The sequence below is a fragment of the Cornus florida genome, unplaced genomic scaffold (genome assembly GCF_030987335.1).
Source record: "Cornus florida cultivar Cherokee Brave unplaced genomic scaffold, ASM3098733v1 CherokeeBrave_3.0.0_Hap2_Chr04, whole genome shotgun sequence".
Classification (NCBI taxonomy): domain Eukaryota; kingdom Viridiplantae; phylum Streptophyta; class Magnoliopsida; order Cornales; family Cornaceae; genus Cornus; species Cornus florida.
The window spans coordinates 9067829-9087002 of NW_026775574.1; the positions used below are offsets into that span (position 1 = coordinate 9067829).

Consider the following 19174-nt stretch of genomic DNA (forward strand, 5'->3'; position numbering starts at 1 on the left):
ACCTTTTTTACTTTGACCTCTCTTGAGATTTGGTGTGTGTGCTCAACGACACTCGTGTTGATATAAAAAATTCAAAAATGACTAAGTTGCCTTTTGCTTGTATTAAAAGACCTCAATAACCTTATATTTTGACATGAAATGACAAAAATACCATGAAATGCCATTGAAATGCAAAGTATCAATTTTCATACCAATTTTATATTATTGAATTTTGCAAAATCAAAATTTCTTTTTTGGTTAATGGCATTTGATTAGGTTTCTTCTTAGGGTTTGATTAGGTTTCTTTCTTTATTTTTTATTTTTATAAAAAAAATAAAAAATTAGGTAGGTAATATAGTGTTTTTTATTTTTAACCAACAGGCCTGTGGCCTAGCGGTACAAGGCTCCTACTTCCCAAAGGGAGGTCAGGGATTCGAATCTCAGTGGAGGCAGCGTGTGTGAGTCCCAACTAGGAAAAAAAAGAAGAAGATATAGTGTTTTACAAGACGGGAAAATAAATAAATAAAAGGGTAATAGAGTCTTTTGGTTTGACAAATTTTTATTTTATTAAGCTATTATTAAATTCGATAAGGGTATGAAAGGCATTTCACACTTTTAGGGGAGGTCAAAGTAATAGAAGGCCAAATGCTCTTTCCATATGTAATTTGTCCAAACCTCAGGAGAGGTCAGTGTTTACCCTATAATTATTATCTACAATACGAATCACTTCTGTGCATGCAGCCTATAAAGCATTATGGTTCGCGAGTGAACTACTTGACAGTTGACACATATAAGTATATAACTTAAAAAGCATCTCCACATGTCATAATTCTTGTTATTCATTGCTAGCAAACTTACTGGCTAACATATTTTAACGAGTCTAGAACAAATGGATGTCCTAAGATTATTAGCCGCATATTGTGGATCTCACTTGTTGGAAAATCTAAAGTTCAGTTCATCTCAATTGGGAGCATTATGGCTGTAAAAGAGAAAAAAGGAAGAGAAGCATTGCCTTTGTAATAATCTCTCTCAATTGAGCTCTTAATTGAACATAGAATTGACTATCTTTTTATTCATCACTAAGTCCCTCACAATAATGTAAATCTGCCTCAATATGTTCGTCCCCTCATGAAACACCAGATTACTAGCAACTTTTATAGCAACCTTATTTACTCCGCCTCAACACTTGATCTTGCCTCAACATTTTGTCTTTTGACACTAGTTAGAAGAACGTGAAGGAGCTCCATTATTATTTATTTTTTTTCTTTATTCCAGTACAAGAAGCATAATTGTCTCCATTGTTGAAAAGATGATTTTTCATACCAATTGATGTAGGAGAGAAGAAGAGAAGAAGAGAAGAAAAATTTAAAGAAAAGAAGAGAAGAGAAGAAGAAAAAGAAGAATAGGTGAAAATAGGGAAGAAGAAAGAAAGCAGAATATAGAATTGTTAAACGTGTTTGTAGTTTATCAATTCCATTATATCAATGATAAACTCATTACACAGATGCCTAATATATATAGGAAAACTCAAAATAAATAATAAATAATTCTAAAAATATAGATAACTACTACAAATAAAATGGAAAACTAATCTAATTCCAATCCATTAAACAAAGAAGACATGAAATACCCCCAAGACAAGGAAGATAACCCTAAATCTGTCTCTTTTGAAATACCCCTAAGATAAAGAAGATAACCCTAGATCTGTCTCTTGCACCTATGTTGGCATAGGTGCAAGTCTACTGTGGCACGTGGGTCTGGGCCCATCGTGATCCCTATCAGATTTATTAAGTAGAGGGCGTCTCTTGCATTTTGTGTTGGTTTATTTAATTGGGTGTTTTTAAAATAAAGTTAAATTCCAGGTTGTTATTATGACGGTTTCAGACCCATATTGATTTTTGGATATTTTTCTTGAGTAAAGGGTTTGAATTGACCTTCCAAGAAAAAAAGGGTTTCAATTCATATATTGTGCACTTTCTCTCTTAGCATTCTTTTGTAACTTCTCTTTTCCTATTTTGTAGGTTGCCTGGGAGATATCATTTCTAATTCATTCACAATACTCCTTGACTGAACCTTATGTTGCGCATATAGTTCCAGAAGCACTTTGCTCTGAGACTGCTATTTTTGTTGGGAACAGCATGGCAATACGTGATGCGGACATGTATGGATGTAACTGGTCAAAATCTACTCCTAGTAGTGCCACAATGTTAAGCTCACAGTTACCATGTAAAGGGATGCTGGTGGCTGGGAATAGGGGAGCTAGTGGTATTGATGGTTTGCTGAGCACAGCTGTTGGTTTTTCAGTAGGATGCAACAAACGAGTGAGTACTTATTAGATTAACTGTTTTATGTTAGTTTTTATTGTTAGTTGCTGGTTCTCTTGTTTCTAAAAGTCTGACTTTATCATGCTTCTCTGTGAAAAAAAAAAAAGGTTTAGTACTTTATTAGTAGAAGAATTGGTTTTTGCCCGGTAAATTTAATACCTGGTGTTTAAGATACATGTAGGAAATCAGCATAACATGGTTAATCTTCTGTAATTCTTATCGCATCAAACACTAGAAATATGATTGGCCATATCTCCTGCATCTTATCTCAGACACCAGGGCTCTTTACTTAATACTGGAGTACTTTGTTGACAGTAAACTATGTCTATGTGACATTGATACAAGTGGCTGTTCTGTAACTTACTGGTCATTATGTAACGGTTTTGATCTTGAGTCAGTATAGGAAAAAGGTGACGGTCCTATTAGAACTGACAGTTATATACATATGTAATTATTTAAGCTCATTTAAGCTGGTTTTCCATTTTTTTTTTTCTAATACCGTAGTATTACTTTTGGGATTGAGCCATTGAGCTGCTACAGAAAGACTGCATAACTATATATTTGACCTCCAAGACAACAAAATCTACAATATCTAACCTTAGATCTTAACAAAGATTCTCGATACGTGGGTATTCCACTTTGATCATAAGTTTCAAGTAGTTATTATTATTATTTCAAATTGATTTTAAATCTAACTTAGATCTCTTGTTTGAAGTTATATTACTAAAAGTTGTTGGTGAACATATTTCCGAATTTCCTGATATAGGTCTCTATAAATCTAGTTTATTTCTTTTTTTTACTTTTTTGGACATTAAGACAATGATGTTGTTTAAACAGGCTTTAACTTTGATAACTTCTTGGCACATAAAGTAGGACCATCTGTAGAGCACTATCATTTGAATGGGAAACGGAAATATAAAGAGTTATAGGGTTTCCGTAGAACTGAATAAGATCTCTTCATAACAAAATGAGAGGAGGGTGCTCGTACAATGGGTTTTAGCAATATTTATATAGGAGTAAAGAGCACTATCTCAACACATGACTTTTAGAAAGACTAAGACCCTAATATTACTATTCCATTTTTTACTTATCAAAAATAAATAAATAATAAACTGAGTAACTAACGCAAAAGTAATTGTAACATGACTAATTTACTAAAGGGCTGCGTAACCTTTTCGTGCTCTCTCGGATGGTCATATATTAATGTCCTCAGGTTAGAGAGAAATTTAGTCTGCTGGGTAAGTGTGAAGGGACCAACCATAAGTTTCTGGATCCACATGTCTGTACTCCTCTTCATCATTTAACATGCTTTCACTATTTGTTTCTTCCAACCGCTTCATCAAAAATCTGCTGTATGTTCCATCAGTGAAACTTAACTTATTTTACATCCAATTCAGAAAACTCCTCTGAATTTGATTAAGTCTATTCTTTGCTATCAATAAACCATCAAAGGAATATAGCCAAATAGGTCACAGAATTGAAAATTGAACTAATCTTTAAGCAATCTTTCAGTTTAAATATCCATTAGAACCAATCCCTTTCAACACTAAGCATGGTTCAAACTTTCAAGGCTTCAGTTTATGTTATCTAAGGAACAAGTCTCAATCTTTGATTTTAGTGAAAGAAAATATTGAAAGTTTTTTTATCTGATCAATTGTTTTAGTTTTAGTAGGATTTAATAATTTATATGGTAGTAGTTCCCTCAAAATGAATATTAAGTTAACTAGAACTGCACTTAATGTTTTGTGACAAGGATGTGAACATAATAGCTTATAGTAATTGGGTCTATTTTTATTTTGTGAAAAAGGAGAAAATCACTAGAACTGCTTGAGTCACAACTGAAGTAGAGAGATGTCATCATAGGAGTTCAATAGGATTGCAGTATTGATCAAAATATACAGTATGGATTGTATGGATGGTAGGTTGCCATTGATTTTGTGATGGAAGTGAAATGTGGAATTGACATAAAAGAACTTCTTTATTAGTAAATTACTGATATTGAATTTGGAATCCATAACTCTCCTTAATGTACATTTGGTAACTTGTTTGTGGCTTGTAAATTTCATCTGATTTTCTGTTAGAGTTTTTGACAATGTGGTTTTCATATCTATTTGGAGTAATCAGCTTTCTTCTATTGAGAACAATGAATGAATTTCTTCCAATTTTAAACTGACTGCTGTTTTCCTTTAGAGAGTTGATGTTTCGTAATAATGTTCATAGTTTTTGATGACATTGCACTGGTTTGTACTTTTATGATTTTGTTTAGGTACTTTGTGTGATTGGAGATGTTTCTTTCTTACATGATACGAATGGATTGGCACTTCTGAAACAAAGGTATAAATCCCGTCTGTTTTTTGTCATTTTTGGTCATTATATTGCTTCTGTGGGTATATTTTTAGTTTGAAACTTCATATGCATACTTACATGGACTGATGCATTGAGGCACAAAGACATAGCCTTGGCAAACAGAACCTTATTTATTTATTTTATTTTTTATTTTTCATAAATGTGATGATTTCCATTAACAAAAATAAGCCTTCAGTACAATGGAAAAGTGGAGGCATACCCCCACTGATTATAACTAGGAAAAGAATACTGAAAAAGACCCTTTCCAATACACTTGGAAACAAAGAAATACAAGACAAAAAATGAGTCTTAAACTAAGACAAAACAACCTTAAGAAATGTGATGGCAAAGATTTTCAAGAGAATTAATGGAAACCATACCCATAATCTCAAAAACCAGTCCTAGAAACCTCCTCAGCCTCTCTCCTATAATCTTGGTGCATTCTGAGATTTCTTTCTCTCCAAACTGCAAATGGATGTAGCGAACAACATAGCAAATACTTTAGATGATTCAGATTTTTGTTCACTCCATTGCAGCAACTCAGCAAGAGAACTGATAGTCCAATTCCAATTGAAAACAGCTGCAAACCACATCCACGTAGATCTAGCAAAAATGCATTCAAAAAACAAGTAATAGTTTTGGTACATATACTCTTTGTTGTGAAGGGGTTTTTGTTTGGTGTAATGGTAAAAGTTTGGTTTGTTAAGTGTAAGAACGTGGATTCGAGTGTGAAAGGGGCCACTTTATGCAAAATAATGCTGAGGCCTGATTCCCCTCCCAGCACCTCACAGGACACTAGCACTGGCTTTAGGCCTTTTATGTTGTTTGTTGTTAAATATTCAGTGGGCCTCTTATTTTAGCTAACATTTTGTGATCAGGGCCATTGGCCATTTTCTTTATTTTCTACTGCTTGACCTTGCCCTTTCTTTTAAAAACATTTTTCACTTTTCAAGCAAAAGTATATCATTTTATTGTATACCATTTTTATTTTGAACTTATTTCCCTCTTGTACGAAGAGAAGTTTTTTGTATATGAAATAACCAAATTGATTGTAGGTATACTTAATAATCTTCATAATTTAACCAAATGATTAAGGGAAAAAAATAAAATTAAAAAAATCTAAATAACAACCTTGAACTCAGACATTCTGTTGGTCCCTCCCCCCCACACCCACCCCCCCACAACAACCCATCCCACCACCACCAAAAAAATAGTAAAAGGAAAAGAAAGAGTACAGAGAAAAATTGTAGTTCTTGAATTGTTTTGCATTCTTTTTGAGATTCTTTTCATAGCCGGATTAGCATGATTTCAATCATGCATAATTACTGTAAATTCTTAGCTTCCTTGTCATACATGGTATAGGTAGTCAATTATAATATTAGCCGCATGATTTCCATTTCTGATTTCTATAATTTACATGAAGACTGTTTTGCAGTGTTCTGTACATTCGTTCAATAACAGAAGGTGCATGACACACCTTCTCTTCAACTGTTTTATATAATGTGTTTTGTTTGAAGGATATTGCGGAAACCAATGACAATAATTGTGATAAACAATCATGGTGGTGCAATCTTCAGTCTCCTTCCCATTGCAGATAGAATTGAACAAAGAATATTGAATCAGTATTTCTACACGTCTCATACTGTTTCAGTCCAGAACTTATGTGGAGCACATGGGTAAGATTCTGAACATGTGTTTATTATATCTATAATATATTTGGTTCTTTTCAGCTTAATAATCATTAGTCATCAGTTAAAGTATAATGTTACTGTTCATATTTTTCCGCTAAGCTTCTTGCTTTCCAATATTAGTTATGCACTACTACTATAAAATATTTATATTCAATAGTGAAATGAATGCAATCTCATGTAAACCCATAGAAGTTGACATGGTGTAAAAACTTTCCATTTTTGGACTACGATATCATATCTAGACTGAGACCTATGAGTTATTTATCAGGCCATGATCCCTTATGTAAACTGCCAAGTATAGGAAATAATAGTTTATTTTAGTTAAAATTATATTTACAAATTAGTTTAGAATTTGTTCAAGACAATTTCGTTTAAACTTTTAAGGCTAAGAGTACGTGGTGCATAAACAGAAGGAATGAGGAAATGAGAGAGACATGCTAATTGGCTGGCTCCTCTATTTATATATCATCTCTAAACATTCTAATTGGCTGGCTCCTCTAGAATATGCAATAAACAGGACTGGTTGCTTATTGATTCCGATTTCTGTTTTTTCTATTTCGTATTCTAGCCACATACTCAACTAACGAAGATTGAATATTTTCCAAATCTAGATAAAGAAAAACCTGGGCCATAATGCACTTTACTTAAAAAATCTGTTTGGTGACATTGCATTGGGAGTCGAGACTGCAGAAGTATTCTCCTGTTATAATGTTCTATTTTGTTATTATTCCTTAGAGCCATTTTTCCTAATGCTAAGGATGCATTGTTAACTTCATTATGGTGTGTGGTATTAATGTTAATTGAATTCCTTGGAAATTTCAGCACAAGCCACAGTGGAAGTATCCCATTTTTGTTTCTGGTCCTTAATTTCTTATCACTCACAACATTTTTGCTACACATGGAATTTTTTGATAATGGATGCTGTAATTTGTCATTTTTACAAGACATTTCCGTCTGTATGAGAATTAGTTTCTATTTCTCTCTTAGATATCTAGTTCTTTCACTCAACTTTTCAAATTTATTTAGCATTGTAGAGAACAAATTTTAAATTAAGCAACAAATAGCTCATGCAGATCCAATTTGTGATTACAATTTTCTTATGTTATTTATTCAATTTCACATTAGCATCATAAGGTTAGTAGCGTAGTTTCAATTAGAATGATTGTGGATTTTACGACCTTGTCAGTGTAATGAGAATATGAGATGCCACCATTCTAAGAACCTCATTCCCACTTCTTATATTTTCAATGCTTAGTTGACATCAGATTCTTTGGGCCTTGCAGAGGTTTTGTCAAAGTCCTTCTATTGTCAGTCATATTTTTTGTAGGATTTGATTTTGAAGATGATATCTACTTCAGGAGATTATTTGTTATTAGTTTTGATGACATTTTATGAATGAGGGGAACACTTTCATACTTGTCTCAGTACTGTACCTAGTATATTAATTTATTATAAATGTTCTTAAACCCAATAAGATTTTTATGATTTGGATACCTAAGCGTGCTAATTCATCAGAGGCATCTTGCTTGCTCCATGAATTTATTAAATTAGCACCCATCAGGGAGGAATAGTTCTGTTTAAGTCAAGAAATGCCAATGAATGCTCAAGTTAAATGTTCTCTTCTAGGACTAGTTGTTTCAAACGTTGCATTGTATTTCTTTTATTAGAATTAAAGAAATAACAAACAGCACTAAAAAAGAAGCAAAAAAAGAAAGGGGAGTTCTTTCAGAAAATTAACTCAGAAAAAAAAAATGGAAAGACTTCATTGTTTCATTAACATGAACAGTCTTGATTGTACCATTTTTAATCTGGATTGAAGTTGATTTGTTGAAAGCAAACAATCTAACATATTCATCAACGTTGTTAGTCATAGCCTGGTATTTTATTCTCTTAGTTTTGCTCTAATAATTCCGGGAATGGCAAGTTGATTTGCAAAATTGTCAACTAAGCAAGTGGAGTTAGTGAATTTATATACATAGTTCATCATTCTCATTTTCTCACCGTTTGCTACCATATTGAATTGATAGTTTCTTCTTTGATTAAAAAAATTCTTAATGTACAGTGTGAGGCATGTACATGCACAGACAAAAAAGGAACTCCATCATGCTTTATTCACATCTCAACAGGAAGAAGTTGATTGTGTCATAGAAGTTGAGAGCTGCATTGAAGCCAATGCCACCTTCCACAGGTAGTCAGTTTCAGTTGCTTCTTGAAACATCACTTCTAGGTTAACATCTTTTCACCTACCTTGTTCACTAACATGGTAACACCTCGTCTCCCAATTCTCAGTTATTTGAGAAAATTTGCATGTCAAGCAGCAGATCATGCTCTGAGCATCCTTTCAAGGCTTTCAACTGCAGATTCTATCCTATATGGGTTCCCTTTTTGCAAAATTTGTAAGATGGAGTACTCTTTTTATAGGTAAGTTTAGTATCATGGGTTATGTTTTATAGATCTCATAATCATATTGCTAGATTCAAGAAATATTTAATATTCAAATTGTTGTTGCGACAGAATTCAACTCTGTGCTCCACCCACTTCTACTTCTGTCAATTGTGACTCTACGGGGTTCTATAAAGAAGGTTTCATTATAACTCTGATTCTTGAAGATGGAAATGTTGGGTTTGGTGAGGTTAGTACAGGATTGATGACCCCCCCCCCCCCCCCCCCCCCCAATTTACTTGTATTCTTTGTTGCTGAGAGGAAAAAAAAAGAAAAGAAAATGGAGGTTCTCTACTTGTAGATTGTAATAACCAGCAAAATCGATGTCTAGTGATTTTCTGTTTTGTTGATATGCATCTGTTTACCATTAAGTTTCAAATTGTAATGCCTTTAATTAGAGTGTAATCATAGAATTTGTTGAGTGAGTTGTATCATATATTCTGATGGAAAAATCCAAGTAATCCGAGTTTGGAGTTTTCACCTTGCATTGTAAAATAAGTAGATTACACACAATTTACATGCCATAAATCTATCAATGATTTGGCTTTCATGGTTTTTATTAAATTCAGTTGTCTACTGATGGATCAAGAGGATTTTTAGCCCAATTTAAAGTCTTATCTTGTATCTTAAGCCTTTTCAAGTGTGTCTTACAGTGTCACCTATATATAAAAAAAAAGTATCTTACATTGTTGAGTCATATGACTAGAAGTTTTTTGGCATGATATAAGAAGCAAGATAAGCTCATGATATGCAATCAGTTCAGGATCTGCAGGAACACACTTGATATGATTTTGGGCTGTATCTCACAAGAAAAAGAAAATAGTATATATTTTTTGTTATGATTAAAATATTTTGATCTCCATTGATGTGGGAGTTCAAAAGTTAATATCCTTTTGTGTTTTGAATTGGAAACCCTAATGAGAGATTATGGTGCTCAATTCAATGCAATTTTAATGTGACATTTAAGTATAACAGAAGAAATGTTGTACTTTATGTGTTGAAATGCTCTTATTTATTCTAAGAGTACTACCATTGTTTCTATAGATATATTGATCTTCTGAGATTACCAAGGCTCTGCATTCTAAAGGTTTCTAATAGTACTCCCATTGAATGCTCTTATTTAAACCCCTAGCTCTGCATTCTAAAGGTTTTATTCTCTCATTCTAGTATAGAGCTCCTTGTACAATAATGAGGTCAGACAAGAATGAAAAGCCTTTGAAATAGGCAGTTGCAGAGCCAGATGGTGTTTTTATTCATCATTTGGAGTACATGCTGAGAACACTGACTTGATTATGAAATTTTATTATAACAAATTTCTTTCCGTAGTCATTTGTCAATATGATTGTCAGCCACTTATTCAGTTGAAGGTGGCTTGTATATTGTGATTCACAGGGTTCTTTTCCAATGTGACTTGTGAGTTTTACTTTTGTTAGAATAGTGGATTTCCCTAGTTTCATAACAGGCAAATGCTTCGTCTTTTGGGATGACATGTGACTATAGTCCTTTGCACACTGAACTTCCTCATTTAAATGAGAGAGATGGAAGGAGGGATTTTCATATACATCAGTGTGGTAACTGGTAATAGAAGGCATGCCATTTGAATTCTCTCCTACCTGGAAGGAAGAAAATATTATATATTACTTGTGCACTACCAAACAATTCATATGGTGTTTGTCAAAATAATTTGTCAACCACTGCTTTTTGCTTCCCATATTCTTTTGTATTTCTTGTCACTTCCTTCCCGTTGTTTCCTTAGTTTCTTTTCTGATCATTACATTATGTTTATCTTTCTTCTACATTCTTTTCTTTTTTGTATATATAAATAATTGATAAAATTGTTCTTTCCATATCTTGAACAGGTTGCACCTCTTGAGATCCAGAAAGAGACTCTGTTTGATGTTGAACAGCAACTTCGTTTTTTTATTCATATAATTGACGGAGCTAAGATTAGTTACTCACTTACTCAGCTAAAGAGTTCATTTTCTTCATGGTTATGGAATAGCTTAGGAATCTTGGTAGGTCCATGCATCTTCAATCCTCAAATATGATATCAATATACCTAGCTTTTACATTACCCAGTAAAAAATGAGGAAAAGGAAAAATTTGGTACTTCTTGTATCTTCTCAATTTTGCTTGTAATGGAGTGAAAATTTAAAATGTTAAGTTAATTCTTTGAAATATAGCCAGGTTCAATCTTCCCTAGTGTCAGATGTGGTCTAGAAATGGCCATCCTCAATGCCATAGCAGCAAGCTGCGGTTCCAGTTTATTGGATGTACTTCATCCCCTGTCAGTTAAAGAAGAAGTTTCTGAAAGATCATTAAATGTTCAGATTTGTGCCCTTATTGATTCAAATGGGTCTCCCAGTGAGGTAGCCTTTGTTGCCGCCAAACTTGTTGAAGAAGGGTTTACTACACTAAAGCTAAAAGTGAGAACATTTATCCTAGATCATATTTTTGGAAATAATTCTCTCCTCTGTAGTTTTACAAGTCAGTATTATATCTGAAAATACGTAATGTAATTAATTCTGGTTCACACAATTAGTTCAAACAATGATCCAAAAGGCACAGATTTATGAAATCTTAGGTGGCTAACTAACAAATTTTGTATTAACAGGTAGCACGCCGTGAAGATCCCATTGAAGATGCTATGGTTATACAAGAAGTAAGAAAGAAGGTAGGTCACCATATTAAACTCCGCGTGGATGCAAATCAGAAGTGGACGTATGAAGAAGCTATTCAATTTGGCTCTTCTGTTAGAAACTGTGACCTGCAGTATATTGAGGTATACTCATGGAAATTGATGGATATTCCTATTCTACCTCTTGTAATGTTTAATTGTTTACAGATTCTTCTGATACGAACTGTTTAGTGATTATTGGAATTATTTCGGTGGAAAGTTACATAATGCTAGATGAGCTGTTCATTTTTGTTGTCCTGTTAATTGAGGTTAATGTTCCTTAACTGTTTTTTTATTTAAACAGTAGTCAATAATTTTCATGGATTTCTCATTAAGTTACTGTCTCATATAACTCTGTTATTTCAGGAACCTGTTGAGGTTGAAGATGATATAATTAACTTCTGTGAAGATACTGGCTTACCTGTAGCACTGGACGAAACTATTGACAACATTCAAGAAAACCCGTATGAAATGCTTGCAAAGTTCACACACTCTGGAATAGTTGCTGTTGTAAGTAGAAGTGCACTTCCATTTTTTATTTTATCAGGGAACATAATGTGTGGTTTGGTCTGGTGATTAACAATTCTTCTTGTAGTACAGATCTTGTTGGGTAGGTATGCTTTTTAGTACCAATTTGTAGGGTTTGAGCCCCATCTAAAACATTTTCTAGACCAGAAATTAGCCCAAATACATGGCCAGAAATGCAAGCAAAAGTTTCCCATCAGTCTTCTCGTTGGAGATTTCTTTTAGATTATTCACTTGTTGTGGAGACTAGAGTGCTAACTATGGGCTTTGTTTCTTGCATATCAGGACAAGATAGAATTTGATAGTACAACAATTCAACCCATTATAACTTAACTCCCTTATAGTATGATAGCAGTCTGTAGTTTTGTCGTTATGGGATGCCTAGAATTTCAATTGTTCTTATTACTATTAATATTATTACCGATATTGTTATTTTTGCTGAAAAATTAAGCTTCTGTGGCTTTAATCTCAAGCTCAACTTTGTCTTGTGACATCATTGTTTCATTCTTTTGAATTTGTTAATAGAGCTTTAAGGTCTTCTGCTAATAATTAGTTGGAATTAACCTAACTGGTTGGTTAAATTGTTCCTTTCAGGTTATCAAACCAAGTGTTGTCGGTGGCTTTGAAAATGCTGCACTAATTGCACGATGGGCCCAGCAGCAGGGGAAGATGGCTGTTGTCAGTGCTGCATTTGAAAGTGGGCTAAGTTTGTCAACTTATATTCAATTCTCAACTTTTCTTGAGCTCCAGAACACTGATATATGTAGGATCATGAATAAGGAACAGGGTTCCTATCCACCTATAGCACATGGTCTTGGAACTTACAGGTGGCTTAAGGAAGACTTAACCACTGAACCTCTAAATATTAGTCGTAGTCCCCATGGTGGCTTCGTTGAAGCATCTGTTCTTGATGCTGATAAACTCTTGAGGAAATTTCAACTGAACCGCAATGCAAATGCCATCCTTCGAACTGTTACTGGAGAACAAGTTCATAAATACCAGTTAAAAGTTGCTTCCAATGGTTTCTCCTTTTCTGTCAATGTGCAAGAGATTGGACCAAGTATTGATGTAAGTGATAAAATTGTTCAATATACACAAACTTCTATTATTTTGTGTTTATAGAAGTTCCCCACCATCCAATTTGCCAAACCATCCCCGATTATTCTATTATTGAATGGCAGTAGGTACATACTTCTGATTTTTGGTATTGTCGTTGAATTTTTTAACTTATTTATATTTTTTTATTAATCAGTAAATTTTTATCAGCAACAATGTATAATTGCTCTTAAATTTTTTCCATGCATCTGTTCATATATTTATATGTGTATGTATATATATATATTTTCCTGTTTGTTCTTTATGAAAAGAAAGTAAAACATTCCATTAGTCTAATTGTTTGAGTAAGCCAATTTACATGTGGCATCTTGATTTTGAGACACGGAGCATCATATGAGTCTCCACTTATATATATGTGTCTACATTTTCTATATGTAGCAAATGCAGTTGAAAAACTTCTGTACGGTTCCGTTTGCTTGTTGAAGTAAGCTCGAATTTTCAGTGCCCATTGCCAGTGGCGGAGCCACATAGGGTCGTGTGGGGCAATTGCCCCCACTCAACTTTTGTTATATTTTACTTATGTTCATAATTTTTCAAAATTGTAAAAATGCCCCCACTTCAAAATTTCTCGAAAGAAAAAAGAAAAGGCCTTTAGTCATGTTCCTGCAGTCCTTCGTTTTATTGTTATTTTTCTCTCGTAAAGCCTCTTTGCACATCACTTACTCACAACTCACGTATACTTTAATTTATCCGCATTACTCATCAATATCTCCCTTTTAGCCACTTACTCTTTCTCAAAGACGGAAATGAGAAGAGGAAATCGTATAAGTGTTCTTTCATTTTTGGGTACAAATAAAAGGATAAGCATTTTGTTAACATCAATAGGATTTTTTTTTTTTTTTTTTTTTGTGAATTGGTTTTTCAAAAAATTAAAACTACAATGGTTTTACTGAGAGTATTTCATATTTCAAAAGAAATTATCGTGTAACATTCAAAATATGAAAATTAGTCAAGAACAATCATAAATTTATTGGATAAAAATAGTATCAATAGAATCAATACATGTATAAGTTTTCATAATTTTATTTTGGTAAAAATTATATATATACCTTGACATTTTCCCCTACTAAATTAAATTTCTGGTTCTGCCAATGCCTATTTCTTTGAATGACTGAAAAATCGAGCTACTTGAATTTATGCTCCTTTGTTATAATCTTGCTCTTCCATGACTGCGGTTCTGCAGAATAATGTAATTGTGTTTCTTCATGGGTTTCTTGGAACTGGCGAAGACTGGATTCCCATCATGAAGGCCATCTCAGGATACGCAAGATGCATTGCGATTGACCTTCCTGGCCACGGAAAATCAGAGATGCAAAATCATGCTGGTAAGGAATCAGTACAAGAACCAAGTTTGTCAATTGAGGTAGTTTCAGATATATTATGCAAGATGATTCATTGCATCACTCCGGGAAGAGTTACGCTGGTTGGATACTCAATGGGAGCAAGGATCATACTGTACATGGCTTTAAGATGCAGTGATAAGGTATATTTATCGAGTGTTTTAATATCTTTCTTTCTTTCTCTTTCTCTTTTTTTTTTTTTGAGCTTGAGCTTTATTTGTTATCAATAATTAATGGAAATTTTATAATTGTCATGTAAGGTTGAAGGAGCTGTCATGATATCTGGAAGCCCTGGATTAAAGGATGTAGGAGCAAGAAAATTCCGTAGGGCTAAAGACGATTCCAGAGCATGCTCCCTCATTGCCTATGGTTTAGAACTCTTCTTAGACACCTGGTATGCAGGAGATCTATGGAATAGGTACTTGTTGATCTTTCCATCAATCTTTTCCATTCTTGCTTTTGTTATACTTAATATTTGTGAACTTATATTAATAATCATCATTTTTGCAGCTTAAGAAGCCATCCCCATTTTAAACAAATAGTTGCAAGCCGCTTGCAGCATGATGACGTGAACACTCTTGCGAAATCCTTGTCTGATTTAAGTATTGGGAGGCAGCCGTGAGTTTATCTACTTATTCATTTTTACTATTTTCTTGTTCAAGTAAAAATCAGATGTTTGTTTGTTAAATCCACTTTGTGGATGGAGGGGAGAGAGAATTTTACTTTTTCATTTTTACAATTGTTATTGTTGTTGGTATCCTTGTGTTTAGAGTGTGTCCCTACCTTTTGGGTGGGACTCTGTCCGTCCTTCGGCTATGGACCATGTCATGCTCCAATGCGACACACCAATTTAATCCAAGGAAACCCCTGTGAGGCTAGCCTTAAGGAGGAGAATTGAACCCAAGACCTCTGCCTTGTCAGTTTGGGCACTTGGCCAACAATTCCACCCCTTGGAGTTGTTTTTATTCCCCCCCTTGTAATTTTCATCGTGAAATAGAGTTTCTCTGTGCACACATCAGTACATCACACCACAAGATTCAGCGGGTTGGATACAGGTTGAAATTCTGAAAATTGGTTCACCATGTTGTTGGCTTTATTCATTGATGCATGTAGGGAAAATGTGACTGGTTGCTAATTTGTTATAATGTCCTAAACACAAGATGTTTGTGGGCAAAATAAAACCATTATTCTATTTCAAGAGGCTCATTCACTCGTATTATATTATATACCTAGAAGAAAGAATCTATGCATATATTTTTTGTCCATGCACACCTTTATTTATATTGTGTATATATGTGGCTTTTACGTAGCCTTGAGTACTTTTCAAGCTTCGTCTTGTATTTTAGTTTCTTTAATATTCGTTGTGTTTGAACATCTTTATAACAATACTATTAACTCATCACATTGGACCACAACCTATTAGAAATACGAAGTCAACTCCTATTCTTGTTGTATCTGTTCCCAGCCCATCTCTCTTGTTTCCTACATGTATAAATGTCCCATGTTAGTTCGTAGTTTTTCGTAGAGCTCACGAATTTCTTATCAAGGCAATAGTAGGAAAGATATGTGCTTGAAATACACTTCATCCCCTTCTCTTACACGTGTTCTCTCACAGTACTTAATAACTGGTTAAGAGTTTTGAAATTCTTTTATCAATATTTTTTATACGAGGCTCACCAGGTCAGATGTGCATTCTTTGGCATTCTTTATATGTTGTTCACTTGGGTTTGGGCTGGACTGACCTAGAGTTGTCAAATTAAAGTTGTGGCAGAAGCCCTTCTAGATTCCTGTGTAGATGCAGCATCATAAAATTGAAGTCTAGTATTCATTTTATTTTATTTTATTTATTACGATTCCAGATATTCAACTATCAAAGCTCTTGGTAAATATTGCTAGTCCTACAATTTGCATGTATCAAGAATTTAATATAAAAGTGACATTATGCAAGACACTCTTCAGTATTTTCCTATCAAGAATTGGCTGTTTGCTTGTTATTGACGCAGAACCCATACACCACTAATTATAAGTTTGAGCACATGGGAAGTGTATTATGCCTTTGTTCCAGAAGAATCAGAACCTATTGCAAAATTACAGTCTCTTTTTTTTTTCATTGTTATTTCTCTTTACAGTTCTACACTTTTATTTATATACATAAGTTGCTATAACACGCGCGCACAATGTATTCTCAGACTTCCATCCCTTCCTATGTCCAGAACTTGATTTTGTGGTTGTCGCAATATGTCTGTGTTGAATTGAAACTCTTTTTTGTGGCCACCCATCGCTGTTCAACTAACTAACTGTCCACATGCATGTTAGTATTGGAAATTGAGAAGGTGTTCATATTTGGTTGTTGCCAATAAATGGATTCCCTGACACTGGAGCGAAAGTATTAGAAATTTCTGGAGGTTGTAATAATGAAACGTTCATTTACATTCTGCATAACCTTCTTTATGGTACCACAACATAATATTGTATCAAGCGAAAATTGTACTATTGGTGCATCGTGAGCCTTCTAGATCCTAAACACTCCCTAAGGCTGCTTTAACGAGTTGTCAATGTGTATTTCAGTAATTCGTCTGTGTCACGAACATGTCTTCAAAATTTCAAAAAATCCCCCCTAGTTACTAAAATTGACTTTAATTGATCCTTCTCTTCTTCTTCTTCTTCGTTTTTTATTTTTTATTTTTATTTTATTATTATTATTATTTTTTAACCTTTACAATGATAGGTCATTGTGGGAAGACTTGAAGCACTGCAAACTACCCCTCCTGCTCATCGTTGGAGAGAGAGACAAAAAGTTTAAAAGGATTGCTCAAGAAATGTTCTGTGAGATCAGCGTTGGTACGAGGAGCAGAGATGGTCCGGAGAATAAGATCTGTGAAATAGTTGAAATCCCTCACTGTGGGCACGCTGCCCATATAGAGAATCCTCTTCCTGTTATCAGTGCAGTCAGACAATTTTTGAGTAGAGTACGGAGTTTAACCCCTAACCCAGAAATATGTTAGATTTTCTCATTTGAGAAGAAGCATGTAATACACACTACATGCAGCTGATGCGATTCACGTAACCGGCAACAGCCTTTTATCAAATGCATTACCATCATGTTAGCAGCTGATGTTTCCTTCATCCATAATGAAGCAGAAAATTTTATGTGATGGAGAAAAGTACGGTCTAACACCCGGACAAGCTGTTACAAGGTCTTGGTTTTGCTCATTTATGATGTACCTCACATTGTAATTTCCACAATTCCTCAGATTTCAATATTGTACTAGGCATTATGATGCCAATGTTGAAATATTTCAGTGTGAATTGACGATTAGAAACCTTGTTACCCACGGACTAATATCCGAACCAAGTTTATGGAATCCAGGTTTCTTTTTCTAGCAAAGATTGAATTGCTACATCATAACAGTAGCGGCTAGTTGGAGTGTTTCTTACCTAGTGCCCATTTGTATTAATTCATAGGTTTCAAAGTTGCAGTTTTTCGGATATTAGTAGGTCAAAGCCAGCTGAAGAAATTGCCCAGATGTATCATATTTATCACAACCCTTCAAATGAGCATTTTCGGAGTAATACTTGGTTTTTGGCCATCTAATAAAGCCATGTTCTGCAAAGGCAAAACAAAGTGAATCACAAACATCCTTTTCTAGGCACACAAACACACAAATTCCAAAACGTGGTGTATTGTATATTATGGCTGAACAATATGAGACATCGAACTAAAGTCAAGATGGGCATGAAATTAATGCCGAAATCCATAAGTGGAGGGTAAGTCTAACCACATGGGTATTGCTACCGACAATGCCTAGCAATTCTCGGACGTCCCTTGTGTGGAGATATAGCCCATTACCGAGCAACCTAAGATTAATAGGTGAGAGTACTTTAGGCCTGACTTTTTTATCATTTGGCAGTCCCTACAGGTCTCATGTTCAATTCAATGATTAGTAGTTAGTTGGAGAAGTCTCATGTTCAATTCAATGATTAGTAGTTAGTTGGAGAAGGGAGAAATTAAACCTAAGATCAATAGGTGGGAGCACTTTAGATCTCACCTTTTTACCATTCGGACAATACCACTACACCTCAGTCCCTACTTATGTTCAATTTTTTGGAGATACCAGAGAATTTTCCAAGAAGAAGGGCTAGTGGGCCACCACAGGAATTGTAAATTGAAGTTAATTTGATCATCATGATTTTAAGTCAATCACGCGTCAATGACTATTTATTTATGGAAGTCACATTTAAACTTAATTTTACATATATAATGGAATCACCTGTCTGAAGCAACCACCGAAGCTGCACACACACACACACACACACACATATATATATATATATATAGTCATCAAAGGTTTAGTATTTAAATCAGCTTTAATTCATTGAATCGCTTTGTTGTCTTGGCCGTGAATGATATATATAAGTGGCACACATCGACATAAAACTTTGGAATTAAACCACTGATGCAGACTTTCTGGTCTTTGGCCTAATTACATTGTTGCTACATATATGGTTGATGGAGCATTCAAAGACTCGCGTTCATTATTTGTTGGAGTACTCTTGAGGTAAGTAGTTCTTCCTGCGTTAATTTTGTTAGCATACAATATATATATATATATATATATATATATATATATATATATATATATATATATATATATATATATATGCAATTCCAATTTGAGATTATTTTCATTTCGTGGTTGAATAATGGGAAACAAAGTACTGAGTCTGTTATAT

At 34.1% G+C, this 19174-nt stretch overlaps 1 protein-coding gene across 4 annotated transcripts in view; it reads left to right on the forward strand.

Annotated features, from left to right (window-relative positions):
- LOC132302708 (protein PHYLLO, chloroplastic) overlaps nucleotides 1-17828 on the forward strand; it is a 34333-nt gene extending 16505 nt beyond the window's left edge. For 3 of the 4 annotated variants that reach the window (XM_059799632.1, XM_059799635.1, XM_059799634.1), the window contains 15 exons: nucleotides 2001-2300; nucleotides 4570-4637; nucleotides 6167-6325; nucleotides 8403-8528; nucleotides 8630-8761; nucleotides 8855-8972; nucleotides 10642-10797; nucleotides 10966-11208; nucleotides 11397-11564; nucleotides 11826-11969; nucleotides 12579-13052; nucleotides 14284-14583; nucleotides 14701-14858; nucleotides 14951-15058; nucleotides 17169-17828. In XM_059799632.1, the coding sequence (XP_059655615.1) occupies nucleotides 2001-2300; nucleotides 4570-4637; nucleotides 6167-6325; nucleotides 8403-8528; nucleotides 8630-8761; nucleotides 8855-8972; nucleotides 10642-10797; nucleotides 10966-11208; nucleotides 11397-11564; nucleotides 11826-11969; nucleotides 12579-13052; nucleotides 14284-14583; nucleotides 14701-14858; nucleotides 14951-15058; nucleotides 17169-17445 (2931 nt within the window). In that variant the 3' untranslated portion in view covers nucleotides 17446-17828. Of the gene's footprint in view, nucleotides 1-2000; nucleotides 2301-4569; nucleotides 4638-6166; nucleotides 6326-8402; nucleotides 8529-8629; nucleotides 8762-8854; nucleotides 8973-10641; nucleotides 10798-10965; nucleotides 11209-11396; nucleotides 11565-11825; nucleotides 11970-12578; nucleotides 13053-14283; nucleotides 14584-14700; nucleotides 14859-14950; nucleotides 15059-17168 lie in introns of those variants that run through there. The other variant, XM_059799633.1, reaches the window with a different exon arrangement.
- Nucleotides 17829-19174: the final 1346 nt, after the last annotated feature.